Source organism: Opisthocomus hoazin, chromosome 9, assembly GCF_030867145.1.
Source record: "Opisthocomus hoazin isolate bOpiHoa1 chromosome 9, bOpiHoa1.hap1, whole genome shotgun sequence".
Classification (NCBI taxonomy): domain Eukaryota; kingdom Metazoa; phylum Chordata; class Aves; order Opisthocomiformes; family Opisthocomidae; genus Opisthocomus; species Opisthocomus hoazin.
Window position 1 is genome coordinate 37,899,637 of NC_134422.1, and position 13,193 is coordinate 37,912,829.

At 50.0% G+C, this 13,193-nt stretch overlaps 2 protein-coding genes across 2 annotated transcripts; both read left to right on the forward strand.

The window, feature by feature from the left end:
- The first annotated feature begins 8 nt into the window (after nt 1–8).
- Nucleotides 9–660, forward strand: YBEY (ybeY metalloendoribonuclease). The gene is made up of 3 exons (XM_075430185.1): nt 9–347; nt 420–488; nt 574–660. Exons 1-3 carry the CDS (start codon nt 9–11, stop codon nt 658–660), a joined length of 495 nt encoding a protein of 164 aa, XP_075286300.1.
- Nucleotides 661–680: 20 nt separating this feature from the next.
- On the forward strand, nt 681–12,756 carry POFUT2 (protein O-fucosyltransferase 2). Its single transcript, XM_075430184.1, has 9 exons — nt 681–844; nt 1,290–1,540; nt 2,602–2,746; nt 3,085–3,195; nt 6,007–6,073; nt 8,974–9,099; nt 9,674–9,854; nt 10,557–10,680; nt 10,966–12,756. Exons 1-9 carry the CDS (start codon nt 681–683, stop codon nt 11,117–11,119), a joined length of 1,323 nt encoding a protein of 440 aa, XP_075286299.1. The 3' UTR covers nt 11,120–12,756.
- The last annotated feature ends 437 nt before the right edge of the window (nt 12,757–13,193 follow it).

Here is a 13,193-nt window from a genome sequence, read left to right on the forward strand (position 1 = left end):
CCGCCGCCATGAGCGTGGCCCTGCGGAACGCCCAGCGCGCCGTGCCGGTGCGGCGGGCCCCGCTCCGCCGCGCCGTCTGCGCCCTGCGGGCCGCCCTGGGCGCGTCCCGCTTCGACGTGGGGCTGGTCTGCGCCGGTGACGGGCTGATGAGGCGGCTGAACGGCGAGTACCGGCAGCGACCGGAGCCCACCGACGTGCTCTCCTTCCCCTTCCACCGGGTGGAGGCGGGGGAGCTGCCCCGGCCGAGCCGCCGGGACGAGTACAACCTGGGGGACATCTTCCTGGGGGTGGAGTACATCCACCGGCAGTGCCGCCGCACCGGGGAGGACTTCGACGGCGTCCTGGCGGTGAGCCCGGTGCCCGTCCCCGGGATCGGGGGTCCGGCTCGGTCCGTGACGCGCTGTGCTCTCTCCGCGCAGGTGACGGCAGCCCACGGCCTGTGCCACCTGCTCGGCTACCGGCACGACACGGAACGCGAGTGGCGGCGGGTACGGTGCCCCGGCGCTGAGGGAAGCGGGGGAGCGGGGGGGGGCTCCGCGGAGCCAGCCGTGACCCCCCCCTCTCCCCCCGCAGATGTACCGGAAGGAAGCGGAGATCCTGGAGGAGCTGAACCGCCTGACCGGCTCCCGCCTCCGGCCCCTCACCGGGGGTCTCTTCTGAGGGGGGAGCGCGGCGCCGAGATGGCGGCGCAGGGCCCCGCCCGCCGCCTGGCGCTGCTGCTCGGCCTGGCCGCGCTGGCCCTCCCGCCGCCCCCCGCCGCCGCCGCCCAGCCGCCCCCCGCCGCCCTCCGCGCCGGCCACGCCGCCTCCTCGCTGCCCGCCGCCGCCGCCGCGCCCAGCACCAGGTGAGGGGCGGGGGGACCCGCCGTGCCACCCGGCTGGGGGGGTCCTCCTTCGCCTGGCGCTGCCGCCCTGCTCCCAGCGGGGCCTGGGGACCCCCTGGGAGATACTCAACACCCGCCTGGACGCGGTCCTGCACAGGCTGCTCTGCATGACCCTGCTTCGGCAGGGGGTTGGACTGGGTGACCCACAAAGGTCCCTTCCAACCCCGACCATTCTGTGATTCTGTGATTCTGTGGCCCCCCAGGAGACCCCCGTGGTCCCCCCAGCCCCAGCAGCACGCTGTGGCTCTGCCTCCCCCTGCTTCATCCCCTTCCTTCATCCCGGCGCAGGGAAGAGGAGCAGTTTCCACCCCGATAGAGCTGCATCACGCGGTCGCGGCATTTAAAAAAAAAAAAAAAAGCACCAAACATTTCAAACTCCTGGAAGTGATTAAATTGTTCTCCCCAGGTACCTCTTGTACGATGTGAACCCTCCCGAAGGGTTCAACCTTCGCAGAGATGTCTATATTCGCGTCGCTTCGCTTCTAAAGACCTTGCTGAAAAGCGAGAACTGGGTGTTGGTTCTGCCTCCCTGGGGACGCCTTTACCACTGGCAGAGCCCCGACATCCTCCAGGTCCGGATCCCGTGGTCCGAGTTCTTCGATCTCCCCAGCCTCAGCAGGAACATCCCGGTCATCGAACACGAGCAGTTCCTTGCGGGTAGAGTATGGAATCGTACGATCTGCAGTTGGCTGAATATTTGAGGTGGTTTCTTCGCAGGTTTATCTCTATGTGTGCTTTTATCCTTAGATGTGAAATAAAGAAAGGTGGCGAGGAGAGGGGTGGGAGGGAATTGTGCCAAGCAACAAACCACTGGGATGAAATAAACCAGTTAATTCACAGTTCATTTGATGTAGCACTGTCGGCCCCTCGACTTCCTCAGCGCCCTGGAGAAACGCAGTTCATGCCTCTGGTTACAGTCACAGATAATTCTGCGTCATTTTGGCGGTAGTAACAACGCTGTAAGGAGAGAGAGGCAGCCTGCAGCTCTCCCTCGAAACGCAGACAAGCCACCTTTTCCTGGAGGTGCTGGGACGGTCAAAGCTGTTCAGCGGGTGCCTCGTTGAGCTGACATTTTCATCGTCGATGCTGCGCGTACTCGAATCGCTTATCCCCTGCTTTTTTGTCTGCAAAATGCTGTATCAGAAAGGCTTTCCCGAAGAACAAGGAAGCCATGGAGTTGGTTCCTTCAGGCTTTAATGCCACGTTGAGCTAATCGCCAAACGCCAAGACCTGCAGCGCTGTCACAGACATTTTCCGCAGAGAAAATAAAGGCCACCGAGTGTCACGCTTCTGGAAGGAGCTCTGATGGGATTGCTGTCCCTTACCTTTAAGGAAAAAGCATTTAGAAACCCTGAAATTTAGGGGAAGAAGGACTTGTCATTTCCTTCGAGGCACTCTTCCCGTAGCAGCTGCCTACAGAACTGAAAGCCTCTGTGCTTCATAGCGTGTTTTACCCAGCTTTTAAATTTACATTGCCACGGCGATTCAGTTCTGTCTGGCACGGGAAGTCAGGCATAGCTGGGTGGGAGTAGCAGGTTGTCGCATCCCCTGAACCTTTTAGCTTTCCTGGCTCACACAGAACTTCCTTTTTTATAGGGAAAACAAGGGAGTAATGTACTATTAGCATTTCTATCAGATTTTTAACTGCAAGTGATGCTAGTTCGTACCTTTATCGTGTGGTTGTTTTCATGCTCACAAGCACTTCGCTTTCTGCTCAGAGTCAGGTGGGCCCTTTATCGGACAGATCTATGTCCTACAAGGCTACGCAGAAGGATGGAAAGAAGGGACGTGGGAAGAAAAAATAGACGAAAGGCCGTGCATTGATCAGCTTATGTACTCCAAAGACAAACACGGGTACTACAGGTAACACCTAGCAGGCCTTTCAGTCTGCTTCCTGGTTGTGTTCAGTGCGCATTTTGCCTGCTCTGACGGAACAGACGTGGGTGGTTATTGGGGTGGTGTCTGAGAATCTCTGGATGCGCCGGGTTCGCTTTGGTTTTAAAACCCCATCAGTAATAAAATGGTGTATCGGTTCTAGAAGATCTAATTTTAAAAGCTCTTGTTTGACACAAAAACAGTACAGAGGAGCTGGCTGGTTTATTTACATTATATATATCCTATTTCTAGGGTTTGTTTCATGATATACATGGCATTCATTTAAAATACAAGCCTGTGAACCACTGCTTTGTGTTCCGTTTCAGGGGATGGTTCTGGGGTTACGAGGAAACGCGGGGCCTAAACGTCTCTTGTTTGTCTGTCCAAGGATCTGCCTCTATCGTGGCTCCCATCCTTCTGAAGAACACTTCAGCACAGTGAGTTGGCTTTTATTTCTGTTTATTGTGGTACCGCGTGCCCACAGACCCATTGCCAGGTGGGAAGAGCAGCGGGAACTTACAGGCTATGTCCCGCTGTTGCGGTACTTCATCACTTATTGTAATCCCTTAAAATCGTTACGGGAGGATTTTACACTAAGAAACAACACCCACCTGTAAGTTAGGTTAAATGCTGCAGTGCTAAAACCTAAGAGCAAACAGCCTTGAGCTGCTTCGTGTTCTCTCTCAGGTAGCTAAACGTCCTTGCTGCCCTGTGTTTACCATTCCTGCCTTTAGCCTTCAAGGTCAAGAGGGAATGAACAGAGAGTTGTCGGTGCTCCCCACACCCACGTCTGGGATCACGAGGTGCAGGGCCTGGTCTCGTGGGACGTCTGTCCTCGGCTGTGCGAGCTGGGTTTAGAGAAGGCGAGCAGCACGTTTCGTCTTTCTGCTCCGAGATGCTGCTAGGGTGATCGGAGGAAGGGAAAGCTGTGATACGAGAGATGGAGCACACTTGCGTTATCCCAGCAGCAAAGTATTTCCAGTCAGCTGTGACCCCGTAACAACTGAAGACTGCGTAGCAAAGTGAAAGCTGCTGGGGTACAGGGGAGAAGAGGAAGAGGAAATAATCACTGTCTATGAATCATCAGGGGAATAAATCCATAAGAGAAACACAAACCTTGTAAACTGAAGTGCAGTTTTGCCATGAGAGCAAAAACATCCAAAAATTTGACATCAAGATGACTTAATTGGAAATGAGATGAAGGTTCCTCTAAGCAGAGCAGTGGGGATCTGTAGCTGGGAGCAGAGGAAGCTGTCCTGTTTTACAACAGGTTGTAGGACGTTTTACCATAATCTTTGACAGTGATAGCAGAAATCTGGATTAAATAAACCATCGAGCTCTCTGTGTTTAGCCCTACAGTTCACTCTTACATGGCCACTGTCAGAGGTCTGACAATGAGGAAGGTCAAGAGAAAAATCAGGAGGGGTGCCCAGGTATTCCTAACACACAGACAAGGTGCTTTATCCACAAGATCACAGTTCTCAGTCAGACAAGAGTAGGAAGAAGCACCAACACAACTGAGATGTAAGGGCAGCTGCAGTGGTTCAGGTTAAAATCGGTCTAGTTTAGTAGAGTGAAATCCAAGAGCGGCTAAAATAAGATGTCTGGGGAAAAGCATGAGAATTGGGCAATGTGTATAATACCTCCCCCGAGTCCTGTCATGCCCTTCATGTTTGTGGTTGTAGGGACTCGCTAAGCCAAAAGTGATTTTCCGATCTTGTATATCCTCCGGTGAGTCCATGGATCTGTGCAGCTTCCCTTTGAACGTTTCCCCACGCACACCGTTAGCAGCCACAAAATCTTGGGAGAAGACCTAAAGTTTTTGCACCTTAATGGTGCCTCCTATGAAAACCCACCTCCTTTCCTAACTGCTACCTGCAGGTTTCATCTAATGTCCCTTAGTTCACGGAGTGGAAGAGACAGCTTTTCCATATTCGCCTCCGCGCCATGCATGATTCTGCATCTCTCTATCATATTGTCTTCTCTGGGGTGTGAAGAGTTCTGGCTTCGGTAGTGGTTCTTCACATGAAAGCCATTCCTTGCCTTTGGCCATCGTCACCGCCCTTCTCTGAACCTTTACGGTTCAGCTGGATCCCGCGCACTGAGCGTGGGTACACCCATTACGTAGTGGCATAGTGACGCGCTCTGTTTAGCGCTCTCTTCTTTTTCTGGCAATCCCTAACGTACAGCTTCCTTTTTCTGACCTGCAGTGAGCGTTGCCTTGACGTTTTCATCAAACTGCCCTCGTTCCTGAGCATCGATGGCTAGCGTAGAGCCCTTTAGTTACCAGACGAAGCCAACATTTTTTATTGTTTTTTATTTTTAGTAGATGCGCTCCTACATTAGATTTCATCTGCCACTTTATTGGCCAGTCATCAAATTTCTCTAATTCTTCACGGTTGGCCTTTGCTGCTCTGAGCAATTCAAAATGATCGGCAAGCTGGGTCACTCCAGAGTTCACGCCCTTTTCTATGTTGTTCTTCACCATGAGGGTGGTGAGGCCCTGGCCCAGGTTGCCCAGAGAAGCTGTGGCTGCCCCCTCCCTGGCAGTGCTCAAGGCCAGGCTGGATGGAGCTCTGAGCACCCTGGTCTGGTGGAAGATGCCCCTGCTCATGGCAGGGGGGTTGGAACCAGATGATCTACAAGGTCCTTTCCAACCCAAACCATTCTGTGATTCTGTGGTGAAAAGCAGATCCCTTCCACTTGTGACCTCGCTCTGCAGTGAGAACTGGACATTTATCCCTGTCTTGAAACTTTTCTTTTTTTTTTTTCAATCTGTGCAACGACCTGCCCTCCTGTGCCGTTGCTGTTAAGTTTTCTTAAAAGCCTTTAAGGAAGGCTGCCAGGAAATCCTGGTGGGTGATATCGATGAGATTTCCCTTACCTGCATGCGTGCTTGTGTCTTCAGACTTCACCTGTTCAGAGCTCCATGTTGATACGTGCAGCTACCGCGAGGACTATGTGAGGGACAGCTGATGCTTGTTTGTGTTTCACTGTCGCAATTAAGGGTACCATTCACGAAGGAAGAGAGCAGGAACGCGCAGTGGCGTAGTCCCCTGCTCTCCCCACCAGGCCACGGGTCACAATTGGCTTTACACAGAACAGAATGGCAGCCTATCCCTTGTTCCCTGTGCTCCCTTTGCAAGCAGATGATAGTCTGTGCTTTATCCTGGCAACTGTATAAAGAAACGTCGTAATCTAAATGCCATTCCTAAGGGAACTGCACTCAGTTTTACAATTTTTAATAGGTCAGTGATGTTAGACAGAGCTGAAAACCTTCTTCATGACCACTACGGAGGGAAAGATTATTGGAATGTGAGTATTTTCCAGTTAGATTCTCTAGACTTTCTGCTTGGTTCTGATAAAAATTCAATAACCGACACGTGCTTCAGTTTTGCCTCGGGTTTCTTTTCTTGAAAGTAATTTGTGTCTTATGTTTCAGCGGTGTGTGCTAAAGATGGCCTTCAGCCTGCAGTGGATTAATGTAATGCAGGAATTTTTCCTGGTGTCTGGTCCCCAAAGACTCGGTGCCGCAGGGCGTGGTGTTTAGCAGGCCCTCTCCTGTGCAACACAGCTGCAGTCAGAAGGGAGCTGCCCTTGTGCAGTTTCTGGTCCAGTCAGCCTCAAGATTAGACTTTTCAAAAGAATTCCCAAAAGGGCTCAGTGTTGTCCTAACTCTCTCATCGATGGCAACGTTCCCACGGGTTTCAAGGTGACACTGAGCACTTTGGGAGACCCCACCCAAGGGTCTATGGTAAAATAGTTCCTATGGGAAAAGTTTGAAGACAAAGTTAAGGGTTCAGCCACAGGAAAACGAAACACAGTATGGAGTGCTTGATGTAATTAAAATTTCTAAGAGAAAGTGACTCTCACGATACTGTGAAACAAGTCTTTTAAGATAGAAACATCTGACTGTTCACTTGGTATATGGCATATTTTTCAGAAATGGGCCAAACAGTTGTTTGCTAACTATGAATTTTTCATTGAGAGTGACTTTCCTAACAGAGAAATGCAACCCACGTATCATTTCTGAGTCTGACTTGTCCTGTAACAGCAGACGTGAAATCCACACGGATCCGTAACGCACATTTCTTATCCGTGGCAATTTAAACATTGTCTCAACAATTTAAACTTGTCTCAAAATTATTTAAAACTTTCTGGATAATATTGTTTCTTTTATTTTGATAGTAACTACCTGCATGATTTGTGGTGGTTGTATTTTTCTTAATAACTCTCTGGATAACATCTGGAGTTCTCTATAAATTGTGCTAACAGATGCTCTCTTGTCTCAAAGAAGTTTTTAAATCGTAACAAGCCAGCTTCCCTTTGCAGCCAACCTACGTCATCTTCGGTGTCCAAAAATACTTGGATTTAATTTTGAGCTGCATTGCTTTCACTGTTGTCGCTGTTTTTGTCTAGGCTTCTCTACCACTGCAAGCTGAAAAGTATTGTTTTGGGATTCTTAATGGTTGAATGACCACGGAGCTGGAAAGACCTCCCAAAATGGTTTAGGAGCAACTGTTGAATCCCTTGAAGAGCGTCAGTGTAGCACGTAGACCACATGAGGGCTTTACCATCTACATGGAAGCAGAAAGTTCTCTAAGGACAACTCCAGAAAAGCCGGCAGTTTTGCATTTGGTTCACCATTATGGGGAATGATCTCAAAGAATTAGAGGATCTGTACCATTAATTCAATTAATATACATGAAAGGGAGCCTAACCAACACTGATTTTGTTTGGTTGCTTTTGTTTGTTTTCCCAAACTTAAAATCACAGAAAAATTGAGCAGCAAATCTTGGAGGTAGTTGGAAAGGATGACGATATTGCACACGCAGATTTGAAAGATACACTTTAAATAACCAGATACAGAGAGCACCCACTTCAGAAATCGTCAGTGGAGGTTCACACGTTCATCTGTTTTCTCTTTTACATAGGCTGTTGCCAAATAAGCGCTCATCCAGAACAGCTGCTGTCAGAGGAGCGCTTCGTGCCCAGCAAAAACTTGGCGCAGCGTACTGCGTGGGTGCCAGACACGACATGGCAGTCGTGCAGTCCGTCAGGACAAAGTGTAGAGGTGTTTGACACGAGCACAGCACTCAGAGATGCTTATTGTCCTCCCCAGTGTGTACATCCTCCCTTAACGTAAACGTTTTGCTGGAGGATTTGGGGTGGGGTTAGAAAGCCAGTGCTGATCTCTTTAAAGATGCTAGAAGAGCAGGCTTTGTACTTCTGACAAATATCTGGAGGGGCATGGATCTCCAGGTACCAGCGTGATGGATCTTACAGAAGACTAAATTGTTCTGTGTCTTATTGATGATGCGGAGGAGAAACCGGTTCAACCAGAGCGGATTTGGCGTACGGAGAACTGGCTGCTCCGGAAAAAGGTGAAAAAAGGCTGGCAGATTCTGGTTCCTGCCTCTCTGCTAGAGCAAAGCAAAGGCACGGTTGGTGTGGCTGTATCTTGGCGTACCAGTAGGGCTCCGCCTGGCCTCTCCGCTGTGTAGTGAGCTCCATCCACTGTGGGCTTCACCATGCTAAGAGAGGCCACTGGAAACCAAAGCAAAGTGTTTTCGTTGCACCTTCCTTGGTGCCCATCACGCAACAGGCTGCAGGCTTGTATAAAATGAAGAACTAGACCACTGCCAAGTGTCCTTTGTAGGCAGTGTAAGTCAGGTGGGATGTCCTTAGTCAATGAGAGGGCTGCGTGTGTCTGTGTACAGCGGTAACTGCATCGCAGTATCTTTGCAAGAGGTTCTTGTCCACAGGTGAAGGAAGCAATTCCTTTTTCATCACTTTTCCAATGAATTTGATAGGAGTGTCTGTGGCTAGATGCATGAGTTTTTTTCAAGCGGGTTTTATTCTTACAGGTGTTTCGCAAGCTAAAGTCTTCGCCCAGCTTTTGTTTCCAAAGGTGAGGTATATTGCTAGAGTGTTTATTTTGCTATATTGTATGTTCTGCTGTGTAAATAACTACAGTCTACTCCGTACACCAGTGTATTGCAGGGCCAGACAAGTATGCTGGTTATAAATGTGGTTATGATTAGGATTAAAACACTTCAAGCTCAGGTGAAAGGTCAAAAATTGTTGCTTGTAGTGCTGCATGGATGTAGCGGAAGGAACTGCATCCTGGAAGCTCTGTGCATGTGGAACTATCTCCATTTAGTCAGTTTTAGTGCTCCCTTTCTCCGACTCGGCATCTGCTCTTATTCCAACAGACCCGTCGGAGCATGGTGTTTGCTAAACACCTCCGTGTAGTGGGAGACGAGTTCAGAAACAAATATCTTCAGTCCACGGATGAGGCGGACAGGACTCATTACAAGGAGGACTGGACACAGATGAAGGTAAAATCGTAACAGTCTGTTTCCCATAACAAATGTAATAATATACATTTCTTTTTTCTTTTTTGTGTACACCTGGCTGTACACTGCAGGGAATACTGGAAGCTACGTGTGAATCTGGCTCTCCCTGCTTGCATCAAGGTGGATGTGCGTGTTCCTCCTGTGTCCTCTTCTCCCTGCATGACAAGAGTTACCGGAGTCTGTTGAGATATGGCTGACTGGCTCGGGGTGCCAGATTTCTGTTACCCTCGTTTCCCTACAGGAAACTCATATTTCTTCTTGTATTCAGCATCATCCGCAGGTCTAAAGTTCCGCTGCAAACTGCCAGTTGCGGATTTGGTCAAGAAGAGCAGGTTTTGCTTACAAAGGTTGCGCACTGTAGTTTCTGTTGTACCATGCAGGCCACCCAAGATCAAAATGTTGCAAGAAGTGTCCCAAAATACTGCCAGTCCATACTTTAAAATTACTCTCTGCAGCTAGAGTCATTCAGTGCTTTATCCAGAGGTTATGGATTCAGGCCTTCGCAGTGTGAATAAATAGCGGTGCTCTCCAGTTTTTTATTATCTTTCTCTCTTAGGTAAAGACGGGCACAGCTCTAGGTGGTCCATACCTTGGGGTTCATCTCAGAAGGAAAGACTTCATTTGGGGTCACCGAGAAGACGTGCCTTCCCTGCAAGGAGCAGCAAAGAAAATCCGCAGCCTCTTGGACATGCATAAACTAGAAAAGGTTTTCATAGCCACTGATGCTGTTGAAGAAGGTAGGCAGATTATTGTCAGTTTAGGCTTGGTAACTTTTGACCATGAGTTACAATTTTGACAATGAGTTCAGCAATTACTACTTTGTTTTTATGAATGACTGGAAGTTGATGCGCCTCCATCATTGAACGGGGAATTGAACAGGACTGGGCAGCTGTTTCCTTCCAGCTTGAGCAGTTGGTATCAAACCATTCACTTGGTATTTCCCGTAGGAGGTTTGACGGTCTCTACAATGAGAAACTGGGAGTTGAATCTGCCTGTTCCTCCTTCTCTTTCCATCCTACCTTTTTCCTTAGCATTTCAGAGGCTCTCGGACCTGCTGATGGGAAGGGTCCTCTGAAGTCTCCCACCCAGCCTTCCCCTTGGCTGCCCCCAGCACCAGACTGGGGTTACCCTGGCTGTGTGTGGCCAAGGCTCAGAAACCCCCAAGGGTGGGCTTCCCCCTCCAGGCCTTATCCCAGGGCTGCACCTCCCTCCCAGCAGTGTCTGGGGACCCGTTTCAACACGTGGTGTCAGAATAACCCTGCAGGGCATGGCATCGGCGGTAACCGATCCGAGGTCGCTGTCGAATTTATTGGTAGAGATTTTGGTTTCACTTGCTCTGTAACTGCTCACTCAAAGTTCCCTTAAACACCTACATTTTATGACCGCAGCGAGTTGCTCTTTATAACGTAAAAATAAATCTTTATCCTCCCCTTTTTCAGAGATCGAGTTGCTCAGGAAACTGCTGCCCGAGATGGTGAGGTTTGAACCCTCTTGGGAGGAGCTGGAACTCTACAAAGATGGGGGCTGGGCCGTGATCGACCAGTGGATTTGCGCCCATGCAAGGTAGCGAATGGGACTTCTCTTTCAGGAGCCGAATCTTCCTGTCACAAAACTGAATATTGTTTTTGACCTGGGTAGAGTTGTTCACAGATTGTGTACGGCATGATATTATATAACCGATGTATATAACAGATGTATAGTAGTTATATTGTGTATATATATAAAAAATACATGATCATTTCATTATCGTACTATTTCAGTGAACAGTGAAGTTCATTGGACTGAAATCAATTACTCCCCTTTTAAAAACTGCCCTCCTTCACCAACCCGTTCTGACTTCTCTCACAGGTATTTTATAGGCACCTCAGTGTCGACATTTTCCTTCCGGATCCACGAGGAAAGGGAGATCTTGGGATTTGATCCAAAAACAACTTACAACCGATTTTGTGGTGAAAAAGAGAAAAACTGTGAGCAGCCAACTCACTGGAAAATCGTATACTAAAACACGGAGAAATACAAGGACTGGCAAGCTCGAATGAGTAAGGAAAAACTGTGGGGAAACATCTCCCTTTGACCAAACTACAGCTCAGTCCTCTGCCCTCTTCTCAGTGTTTATGTGACATTTGGGTTTCGAAGCACAAGCAATACTCACCTCCTTAGTCGGGCGTTGATGGCAGCGAGACAGACGAAGTCGGCCCGGGGTCCGGTTCTCAGCCTAGCGAGGATGAGAGGGCAACACCAGGCGCCGCAGCCGAGACCTGAAAGGCAGAACTTTGTCCTGAAACTGAGTAACAAAGAAAGTCGCGGCTTTCTCTGGAGTTCTGAGGAAGAGGAGGAGCGGTTTTAACTTTTATAAAAATGTAACGCACACGGCTGTGGTCTGTACTGCAATTCTGTCTCTTGTTTTTTGTTCTGTGCAGCGTTTGCCTCTCTGCAAAAAGCACGTCTCGGTTTTGCAACCCGCACTACGCGAGCTGGGGAAATCTTCCCTTTTCCTTGGGGAAATGTTGCCTTTTCAAATAATAATTAGTGAACGTTCAGACTGCAGTCTGTGCTCGATGAAAGAAGAGGAGGTGGTGTTTCTACCTGAACAGCTGCTCCCAACAGCAGCCTCAGTGGGGCTGTGCTGAGAGAGCCACAAAGATAGGGCTTGTTGGTCAGAAAAGGTTACGTTTCTTCGTACGTTTTCCCTTCGCAAAGGAAACTTCTTCTTTTCCCCGCTGTCCTCCCAGAGGCCTGCACAGCTGGAGCGATGCAGAAGTCGGCACCTTTTTGGGGTCGCCCGGTCCCTCAGTTCAGTGACAGTGACGCTTCGCTAGCAAGCGTGCTGGAAGGCCTCCCAGTGCCCACGTCAGTTCAGCGGATCGTCCCGGTGACCCAACAAATGAATTCCCTGCGTTTCTGCTTTCCATTTACGCGAGGGAGCAGAGGTCGCTGGGCCTCAAGGTGACGCGCGTGAGCCCGGCAGTCGGGGACCTCGCGCGTGAGGCCGTGCTCTGATGGAGCCAGCCGGCGGTACAGCAGGAGGGCCCCGTGCTACAGGGACAGCGCAGCTCCTGTTTGGGAAGGGTTTCATACTGGGACCACTTCTAGCTCTTGCCGCCTCCTGCCACGCAGAATTGGCTGCTGGGAAGCGTTCTGCTCCGTTCTGTGCTTCAGGTGGGTCTTCTGCCCCATGGGGCTACACGGCTCTGTTCAGGAGGAGAAACCTTTTTCCAAAAGCGGACAGGGAGACAGATTTCAGAAGGGGAAGCAGGCATTTTCCCTCAAAGTCAGTTCTACCAGGTTACCTCGCTGTTAGCAGACCCTTTGCTCACTCTTTCCTCTTGGCTTGGGTAGGTCCTCCTGGACCGCGCAGTGGACATTGCGCAGATGCTCCCAGGCACTGGGGTTGTTCCTCCCGTGCAGTGGCAGCAGTAGCTGTGAACGCTGCTCAGGCAGCAGCAGCTCTCCCGTTCCTACCAGTTGTTTATGGTATCTCCGTGCAGAGCTGAGCCTCTCGAAGCGGGGAGCCGAGCATTTCAAAGCAGTGCCTTTTCTCACCAAGCTTCTCCTTCAGCCTGCGCGCCATGTAAAGCAACGGTGGCATTTTACGTGTGATGTATACCTCATTAAATAAAAAGCTTTTTTAGCATTTGATGTGACATGTTCATGCTTATTACTTCTTTCTCCCTTCTGGGAACTCAGATGGGTTCCCATCTTGTCGGTTTTGAGGTTCCGAAGGCTGGCTGCCGCCACGGCAGAGGTCCCAGCGGTGCCTGTGGCTGTGGCAGTGACCCTGCAAGCTGCCCACTTCAAACGCTGCTACACCTGCTAAGCTTGGGGTGACGCTTCTCCTGCCTGGGAATACTTTTGCTTCTTTTAGAGCACCTAAAATAGCTGCTGCTGTTTACTGTTGCTACGAAGCACTATCTTTATTTGAACAGCACCAATGTGGGCATTAGCTAGACCATGGCATCTGGCAGGCGAGTGTGTCCCAAACACCTTCGCTGTCCTCACAAATACTGGATTTTGGCAGACACGCAAAGTCACTGGGAAGCCTGAGTGCTAAGTTGGAGACACGGTGACATTCAGAC

Excerpts from the sequence above, each read along its gene's own strand:
- POFUT2 (XM_075430184.1), top strand. The coding sequence starts at position 681 with ATGGCGGCGCAGGGCCCCGCCCGCCGCCTGGCGCTGCTGCTCGGCCTG. Across the intron at positions 2,747-3,084 it reads GACAAACACGGGTACTACAG|GGGATGGTTCTGGGGTTACG; the intron begins GTAACACCTAGC and ends GTTCCGTTTCAG. Across the intron at positions 3,196-6,006 it reads CTGAAGAACACTTCAGCACA|GTCAGTGATGTTAGACAGAG; the intron begins GTGAGTTGGCTT and ends AATTTTTAATAG.
- YBEY (XM_075430185.1), top strand. The coding sequence starts at position 9 with ATGAGCGTGGCCCTGCGGAACGCCCAGCGCGCCGTGCCGGTGCGGCGG. Across the intron at positions 348-419 it reads ACTTCGACGGCGTCCTGGCG|GTGACGGCAGCCCACGGCCT; the intron begins GTGAGCCCGGTG and ends CTCTCCGCGCAG. Across the intron at positions 489-573 it reads CGGAACGCGAGTGGCGGCGG|ATGTACCGGAAGGAAGCGGA; the intron begins GTACGGTGCCCC and ends CTCCCCCCGCAG.